The sequence below is a fragment of the Procambarus clarkii genome, chromosome 31 (assembly GCF_040958095.1).
Source record: "Procambarus clarkii isolate CNS0578487 chromosome 31, FALCON_Pclarkii_2.0, whole genome shotgun sequence".
Lineage (NCBI taxonomy): Eukaryota > Metazoa > Arthropoda > Malacostraca > Decapoda > Cambaridae > Procambarus > Procambarus clarkii.
This window is the reverse complement of record NC_091180.1, coordinates 25,970,649-25,980,378: the sequence shown is the minus strand read 5'-3', so window position 1 is coordinate 25,980,378 and position 9,730 is coordinate 25,970,649. Positions and strand designations below refer to the sequence as shown.

At 43.8% G+C, this 9,730-nt stretch overlaps 1 protein-coding gene across 1 annotated transcript; it reads right to left on the bottom strand.

Annotated features, from left to right (window-relative positions):
• Positions 1 to 3,605: 3,605 nt before the first annotated feature.
• Positions 3,606 to 8,748, bottom strand: LOC123748845 (trophinin-like). Its single transcript, XM_069334225.1, has 3 exons — positions 8,724 to 8,748; positions 4,926 to 5,566; positions 3,606 to 3,755 (listed from the first exon to the last, which is right to left on the bottom strand). The coding sequence occupies exons 1-3, from the start codon at positions 8,746 to 8,748 to the stop codon at positions 3,606 to 3,608; spliced, it is 816 nt and encodes a 271-aa protein (XP_069190326.1).
• Between the last annotated feature and the right edge of the window lie 982 nt (positions 8,749 to 9,730).

The window sequence follows — 9,730 nt, the reverse complement described above, 5'->3', positions numbered from 1 at the left end:
TCAGAGTAAACTCGATAATCCGATAAGATATATATATATATATATATATATATATATATATATATATATATATATATATATATATATATATATATATATATATATATATATATATATATATATATATATAAACTAAAGTGGTGTTCGCTATGCCATCGAGGTCAGGATACTCACAATAACGAAGGGATCATAAAATTGGTCACTGGTTATTAGCGTGAGTTTTGAGGTCTTTACCTGAGCCCGCTGGACGCTAAGTGGAGGTAATCCACACCTATATCCGTGTCAGGTAAATGATATGGTATATGGATCAAGGGATTGGATTACCAGCAGTTAGCGAGGTGATCTTGGAAAGGTATCAGATGGACCATCAGCTGGCGACTTTCTGACTGCTACCGTAGTGTTAAGTACTCTGGACCACATATTATACAGGTCCGAGTTTAATCCCTCTATGAATCTATATGTTAGCCCCGCTTTCTCTTTCTTGATTTGCCATTCTAGAAAAAATGATTACAACCTAACCTAACCAGAAACGCGAGAACCCAATCAACCTCCCTAACTTATTGAGTCCGATGCAAAGAAAACGTAGATATTTGATAGCTACGGGTATACATTTTACCCGAACAAAAATATAGAATAATGAAAAATATTATACATGCTAAGAAAACGATATATGTGTGCCACACACTAATCGACATACACCAAAAAAAAAATGTAAATGTATGCAAATTACCGCTACATATAAATACCCAAATAACCGATATATGCAAATGAGATCTATGCAAATTAGCATGCAAGCCGATCAGTAGCGGCAGTAACCTTGCTAATAGGTTACGTCTCCACCCAACTCCCTCTCGATAACCCAACAGCGCTGGTGAAGCCTCAGGTAAACTCACCTTTGTGCACTCTGAGTACCATTGTAGACTCTGGCTGCTTCACAGGATGTAAACATAGAAGCATCTTCTCTGGTTTACAGGCTGCAAACCTTCTTTCATTTACAGGTTGTAAACCTTCTCTCATTTACAGGCTGTAAACCTTCTCTCATTTACAGGCTGTAAACCTTCTCTGGTTTACAGGATATAAACATTGAAAGCATCGTTGAGACGGCGTGTGGAATGAGATTATTTTCCATTTAAGACAGTTTTTTTTCTGTTCCTTTTGGCTTTCTTTAGCTGTTTAACGGAACTTGTTTGCATATATTTACAGATGTTGTCAGCAGCCTTTTGTCAGTATTGCCTTAGTCAATAACCGTAAATTGCAACTATAGTCTTCCAGTCCTTAATGACGACTCTTGCAATGGTCGGACAACCTTTGCAATTATTGTCAACAGCAACCACTTTCTATGTCATAACAATACATGACTCCTAAGAAATGAATAAAGCACTAATGGTACTGCATGACTACACCAACATACTGGATAGACCACAAACATATTGGATAGATTATCCAGTCATACTGGATAGACCACGAACATAGCAAATAGACCACAGATATACTGAATAGACAGAGAATATACTAGGTAAGCAATGAACATATTGGATTGACCACAGGCATACTGGATAGGTCATAAACATGATAGACCATGAATGTGCTCCCAAGCATGCCTGAGAGCCATTATCCCCCATCCCCCCATCAGGTTAATGAGGCACCCAGCGCCTACGTGAATGGGGGCCCCAGCACCTGGGTGAATGAGGCACCCAGTGCCTAGGTGAATGGGGGGCACCCAGTAACTGGGTGATTGTAAAGGTGCCAAAAGTACGCAAATAACTCATGGTCTTCTGAATTGACTCAAATCAGCCGTTCATATGCTAATCGCCCCCCCCCCCCGTATTTATCCAGGAATGTTGGGTGTTTCTTGGAAGGAAGAGGAGGAGGAGGAGGAGGAGGAGGAGGAGGAGGAGGAGGAGGAGGAGGAGGAGGAGCAGAAAGAGGAGCAGGATGGAATGTAGGAGAAGGAGGATTTGGGGCTAGATAGAAAAAGAGAGAAAGGAGAATGGGCAGAAAAATGAAAGGGAAAAGAACCTAATGAGTAGAAAGAACGTAAGAAGCAAATGGAGACAATGAATTGAGTAGAAATGTGAGAGAAAAGGATCAAAACAAAGAGGAACACAACGAAGAGAAGGAATATAAAAAAGAGAAAACAGAATAAGAAAGGAAGCTGAAAATAAAGAGAACCCCATCTAAAAGTGAAGAAAGTGACGAGGTTTCTGCCCGTCCTGAACCCATTATGAAGAGGAGACAAGATAAAGAGAAGGAAGAACAAAGAGAGAAATATGCAGGAGAAGAAGGGAGAGATTCTTACTACAAGTGTCGGCTGATGGTGAAGTATTCCGCGATAGTTTCTGATAGAACAGATAGTCAGGCTGGGTTGCCTGCAGAATCGAGCTATTAGCTCTTGAACCCAGCCTTTCTAACCAATTTATTTTTCTCTATTATATCTACTACATAAACATTTCTCTAACACGCACACATACATATCCCCCAGGAAGCAACCCGTAGCAGCTGTCTATCTCCTAGGTACCTATTTGGTGCTAGGTGAACAGATGCATATGGGTGAAAGAAACTCTGTCCATTTGTATTTCCTCCTCCACTGGTGATGGAACCCTGGCCACTAGGACTACGACCCCAGAGCGCTGTCCACTCAGCCGCGAGGTCCCGCAGTGTGTGTGCGTGTATGTGTGCGTGTGTGTGTGCAAAACACTGCCCATCAGTGTCGCTAGCATTTACTCCATAACAAAAAAATTCGTGTTTGAATAACTGTACAATCTGATTCTACATAGACTGCTGCTCCCAGTCTTAGCAAGCGTTCAATTTCACACAACGTGGACTCTCTAGATCATGCCACATGGATCACATATAACATATAATCTATAACTTTCATAACATATAATAGGAAGTATTGATAACATGCAACTGTGGCCACGGGCAACATGTAATTTCGAACACAGATAAGATGTTGTTTGATTACGAACACTGATGACATACATATCTCGAAAACGGAAAGAATTATAATTACGAACGTTTTAACTGTAGAAACTCTTCCAATTATTGACTTTTCTTACAGCTTAATATTTAACTTCAATTAATTACCATAAATTACCATAAATTACTCATCTGAGTAATTCTTTACTCAGATGAGATGAATAAAGCAATGGTAAAGCGCGGACAAAACAACAAACTCACTATTATACCTGGCAAAAGTGTGTGTGCGAAGCGACTTCTCCTATCTTTAATGGACACAATTTCACAGATAAGGATCTCCAAATATCCTGTGGGAATTAGCTCTGCCGCTTGAGAAGCACTCCATTAAGTCTCCGCTTCCCCCTTACCATAATAATGGGGGAGAGGTTGGCTTCTCTCCGGCTTCAGCAAGGCTAAATGTAATATAATCTCCGCGTATAATGGCATTGTCACCCCCTTGAAGCGTTGATTATAATGGATACATTGTGGAGGCATTGTAACCCCCTAATAATATCTACTCACTTTAATAATGAAGAATATTTTCTCGTTATCAAGGAGCGAGATGCAATATAATGGCAACGGGTAGCGCATCGTCGGCTTCTGAAGTAGTCGATGTTTTGGTGGTGAGCGTATGGCTATGCAAAGCACTAGCGAGTGACTTCAACGCACTGGCGGTAGTGATCTCTAAAAAGCCTGTTCCACAACAGCCTTCTAGAGATCACTACTGCCAGCGCGTTGAAGTCACCACTCGCTTGTACATTTGCTGCCCAGAGTCCACAATGAAGACGATATATATGCTGTTTACGAAAAAAAAAGATATCACAAATATTCAAATAATTCATATAATTTGTGTGTACGGAGGTACTATCCGATAAGCTGGACGCCTAATTGGTCGGAGTGGCAATCTCTTACCTGTTACACCTGATCTAGAGTCAAAAGTCGATTTCACGCCTTAATGCGATCTCTTGCCCCTCCCTGCCCTACTCCCTTCTTGGGGTGTAGCCTTGTCTACCTGGGCTACTGAGAAGGGGAGGAAGGGGGGGTAGATAGAGAGGAGTTCTGGAGGGTAGATAATGCGTGTAGTCGGAAAAGGCGTTCGGGGTTGGCAGAAAAGGCTGTCGGTTACTAGGAGCGCTGAAGGTGGAGGAGAGAGAGGTTCTGCGGTGGGTGCAGTCGGGAAAGGGGTTCGAGGTTGTCAGCATGTGCTAAAGCATAGTAGGAGAGGTCAGTTAATTATCAGGAGAAAGCGCTATAAGCCATTACGACTATATATATAGCACTTGGAAGGAATGAGGATAGGGAATTGGGCTAGGACGGAGGGAAGGAAGTGCTGGGATAGTTGAAGGTGACTACTAGAAGGTTGAGCTAAGTTCTGGCAATTAGTAGCATTAATTAAACTTGCTTGCATGGAAGAATTAAGTTACAGAATTATATCAATGGGAGATAACTTCGAGCTCACAAAATGGGTTCAAGGTCCCCAGAGACTTACCAACTATAGCAGGGGGAGGGGGAGGGGGGAACATAGTGTCTAGGGGGGGGAACATAGCGTCTAGGAGAGCGCAGGGAGTTGAAGTCTATTACATAATGCAACCACTCGAGTCACACAAAGTGAAACTTAGTGGCATCTTAGACTGGACAAGTGACAGTCCACTTGAACTGGACGGCTTCGTATCACTTAGTTCAGCATTCAATCCCACGATAGTTCCACCGTTTCTCGTTCCCTCTTTCTATTCAAGCTCTTATTCTGTCCTAATCCTCCTTTCAAGTGCCATATAATCCAGCTAAACTTTTCAAGTGGCTTAGCTCTTACGCTTCACAAATTTATCTTAGTAGCCAAATGACTGCCAGAAAAGGCAATCAAAAGGAGCAATGAAAAACAGCCGGTGTAACAGCTAAGTGAAATTGGAAAAACCAAAGTCGTTTCAGTGCCCGGCAAAATAGGATATTATAATTAGACACAGGGTTACCAAAGGCGCCTTGATTATAGACACAGGGCTACCAAAGATGTCTGGATTTGACACAGTGCTACCAAAGGCGTCTGGATTAGACACAGGGTTACCTAAGGTGTCTGGAGTAGAAACAGAGCTACCAAAGGCGTCTGGATTAGACACAGGGCTACTAAAGGTGTCTGGATTAGACACAGTGCTACTAAAGGCGTCTGGATTAGACACAGGGCTACCAAAGATGTCTGGATTAGACACAATGCTACCAAAGGCGTCTGAATTAGACACAGGGCTACCAAAGGTGTCTGGATTAGATACAGGTCTACCAAAGATGTCTGGATTAGAAACAGGGTTACCTAAGGTGTCTGGAGTAGACAAAGAGCTACCAAAGGTACCTGGATTAGACACAGGGCTACCAAAGGCGTCTGGATTAGACACAGAGCTACCAAAGGCGTCTGGATTAGACACAGGGCTACCGAAGGTGTTTGAATCAGGCACAGAGCTACCAAAGGTGTCAGGATTAGACACAGGGCTACCGAAGGTGTTTGAATCAGACACAGGGTTACCAAAGGTGTCTGGATTAGACACAGGAATAACAAAGGCGTCTGGATTAGACACAGGGCTACCAAATGTGTCAGGATTAGACACAAGGCTATCGAAGGCCTCTAGATTAAAAAAACGACGATTGTGATTGCCAATGGAGATTGGGATTGGGATTGGGATCACCAGAGTGTGTGTAGGCCGTGTCAACCGTGAAGTAGGAAATATTCCCTAAAGTCTGAACGCCAAACGAAAGCTTCTTGAAAAGGGAAACCTCTTGGAACATAAACACCAGATGAGCTGAGCCTAAACTCACACTCCAAGAGCTGTTAGAACACACTCCACAACGACTAAGGAACAGAAAACACGCACTCACTAGGAGTAGAACTGGCATTACACACTCAACCCATCATGGCGTGAGTGTACACACACTCAACCCATCAAGACGTGAGTGTACACACACTCAACCCATCAAGACGTGAGTGTACACATACTCAACCAATCAAAACGTGAGTGTACACACACTCAACCCATCAACACGTGAGTGTACACACACTCAACCCATCAAGACGTGAGTGTACACACACTCAACCCATCAACACGTGAGCGTACACACACTCAACCCATCAAGACGTGAGTGTACACACACTCAACCCATCAAGACGTTAGAGTACACACACTCAACCCATCAAGACGTGAGTGTACACACACTCAACCCATCAAGACGTGAATGTACACACACTCAACCCATCAAGACGTGAGTGTACACACACTCAACCCATCAAGACGTGAGTGTACACACACTCAACCCATCAAGACGTGAGAGTACACACACTCAACCCATCAAGACGTTAGAGTACACACACTCAACCCATCAAGACGTGAGTGTACACACACTCAACCCATCAAGACGTGAGAGTACACACGCTCAACCCATCAAGACGTGAGAGTACACACACTCAACCCATCAAGACGTGAGTGTACACACACTCAACCCATCAAGACGTGAGAGTACACACACTCAACCCATCAAGACGTGAGTGTACACACACTCAACCCATCAAGACGTGAGTGTACACACACTCAACCCATCAAGACGTGAGAGTACACACACTCAACCCATCAAGACGTGAGTGTACACACACTCAACCCATCAAGACGTGAGTGTACACACACTCAACCCATCAAGACGTGAGAGTACACACACTCAACCCATCAAGACGTTAGAGTACACACACTCAACCCATCAAGACGTGAGTGTACACACACTCAACCCTATCAAGACGTGAGAGTACACACACTCAACCCATCAAGACGTGAGTGTACACACACTCAACCCATCAAGACGTGAGTGTACACACACTCAACCCATCAAGACGTGAGTGTACACACACTCAACCCATCAAGACGTGAGTGTACACACACTCAACCCATCAAGACGTGAGTGTACACACACTAACCCATCAAGACGTGAGAGTACACACACTCAACCCATCAAGACGTTAGAGTACACACACTCAACCCATCAAGACGTGAGTGTACACACACTCAACCCATCAAGACGTGAGAGTACACACATTCAACCCATCAAGACGTGAGAGTACACACACTCAACCCATCAAGACGTGAGAGTACACACACTTAGCAATATAAAAACTCATAATTCACACACAGTACTTGAAGTATGCTAAACAACCAAAATTACTGAATGCTCTTCTCTCAGTTCAGCAGAAATACTGAGAGTGCACAATGAACAACAGGAGTACTGAGAGTGCACAATGAACAACAGGAGTACTGAGAGTGCACAATGAACAACAGGAGTACTGAGAGTGCACAATGAACAACAGGAGTGCTGAGAGTTCACGATAAAGAAAAGAAAAGAAAATGAGTTAAAGATAAAAAGAACACACAAAATAAAGGAACGGGAATGATGAATAACAGAGAAATGGAGAGTTCTCCTTGAAGAACATGAACAAATATTATATAACTAGCAGCTGAAGAACTGGAAGTATGCTTGAATGCGTGCGTGTGTGTGTCTGCGCGCGTGTGCGTGTGTGTGTCTGCGCGCGTGTGCGTGTGTGTGTGTTTGTGTGTGGGTAATCATCATACATCATACTTAAGAGAGCAACCTAGACCCAGTGTAAGTAACCGCACCTTAATGCCTCTGTTTACTTTCCTCAGCCCAAGAACCAACACCACCGAGAGAGAGAGAGAGAGAGAGAGAGAGAGAGATAGAGAGATAGAGAGAGAGAGAGAGAGAGATAGAGAGAGAGAGAGAGAGAGAGAGAGAGAGAGAGAGAGAGAGAGAGAGAGAGAGAGAGAGAGAGAGAGAGAGAGAGAGAGAGAGAAAGGGAAGTGGGGGGTTGGGGTCGAGGCGAAACTAATAATCGAGAAGACTAAAAAGAAAGAAAAAAGAGGGAAAATGGTAGGGAGAGGAATAGATGTTCTATTCCATAGAAGGTTCTATTAGGAAGACCGGTTGGTACAATTGCCTTAAGTTAAAGTACCAATTGGGCAACTGTTCCGTCGATGTGGTTTGACCAGTAGAAAATAGGGAGTGTGTAATATATCGTTGTATTTCATCATATCGTTTAAGCTGAAAATTATCTAAAGAGGGAAAAAGGCCACTTATGTTTAGCTGTACTCTGGATCAATCTGAAGAACTTGACACCAGCCATGTCTTACCTATGGACTAGGAACATAAAAACTAACGATACTTCAGAAGACCAATTGACCCATACTCAGTAGCTGCTATTTGTGTTCATATGTAAATGGAATCTATAGCACTGTAAAGGTAACTGCTTCAATTTTGTTGTGGCATTGTAAGAATCACTGCACCGTTGCTCCTGTTTTTTTGGGGGGGCACTGCGATTTGGCTATACCGTTGGCTCCCGTTTTCTTTTTCTTTGGCACTGAGGATTATTTGACTGTTGGGTTCCATTTTTGTTTCTTCACACTTTTGGCGCACAATATGGGGAATGCTGTAGCTGTTAGTTATGCTTTTTTATGCTTTTTTATGCTTCTTTTTTAGCTGTAGCTCAATTATCATTTTTTGCGCATGTTTAAACAGTACAATGTGCATACAGTTAAGGCATAACAAGCGATTCATTTAGGCATTTTGGCAATTCAAGAGGAGTTCAATTCAATTCTGTTATGGAAAACAGTCTTTACGCATCACGAAGGCGTACGTGCGTTTCCTTTCCTCCACACACGAAATATTATACTCATCCACCCTCACGTCGAACTTACGTCGAACGTTCGACTTACGAACGTTCGACTTACGAACGCCTCCGTAGTTCACACACATTACGAACGCCCCTGTAGTTCAAACCGCTTTACGACGACCTACATGGCTGACATCATCTCACGAATGCGTCTGCAGCGTAAAACAAGTCTGCGAACGCCACTGAAAGTCGTTTCGTATCATAAGGTAGTTCCAGATTTCACATCGTCTTACGAACGCCTCTATGTCCTCCTCACGAACGTCTCGAGCAGTTCATTCCTCCCTTATTTACGCATCTACAACTCAGATTGTCTCACGAACGCCTTTGCAGCTCAGAGTGATTCAAGAGCGGATCCCGTACGAGCGAACAGATTGACTTGAGAACACCTTCCATTGCTCACACTGTCTCACGAACGCCTCCCACTGTTCAGTCCTTATCACGAACGCGCTCTTGACGCACCGAAACCGTAGGAAGGCGTCGGATGTCTTGGCTAGCAAGAACATCTGTGTTCCCCTCACCTGCAATCATCACCGCCAGGTGCGACAAGCGAGGAACGACGACATTCCTCCAGTGAACGACGACGTTCCTCCAGTGAACGACGACATTCCTCCAGTGAACGACGACATTCCTCCAGTGAACGACGACGTTCCTCCAGTGAACGACGACATTCCTCCAGTGAACGACGACATTCCTCCAGTGAACGACGACATTCCTCCAGTGAACGACGACATTCCTCCAGTGAACGACGACATTCCTCCAGTGAACGACGACATTCCTCCAGTGAACGACGACATTCCTCCAGTGAACGACGACATTCCTCCAGTGAACGACGACATTCCTCCAGTGAACGACGACATTCCTCCAGTGAACGATAACATTCCTCCAGTGAACGACAACATTCCTCCAGTGAACGAGGGCTTCCAAGGAGCGTCTTTTATCGCGGTGGAGCGGAGTGAATTGTAAATGTGTATCCTGGTTGATGAGTTATAAGAATGAGTAATATGAATCGTGTCCAGGACACGGTAAGTGAAGAAATCTGGGCCATTATTCGTCAAAGCTTATACG

Excerpts from the sequence above, each read along its gene's own strand:
- LOC123748845 (XM_069334225.1), bottom strand. The coding sequence starts at position 8,748 with ATGTGTGTGAACTACGGAGGCGTTC. Across the intron at positions 5,567-8,723 it reads TGTGAACTACGGAGGCGTTC|AGGCCTTCGATAGCCTTGTG; the intron begins GTAAGTCGAACG and ends TTTTTAATCTAG. Across the intron at positions 3,756-4,925 it reads CTATAATCAAGGCGCCTTTG|CATATATATCGTCTTCATTG; the intron begins GTAACCCTGTGT and ends TTTCGTAAACAG.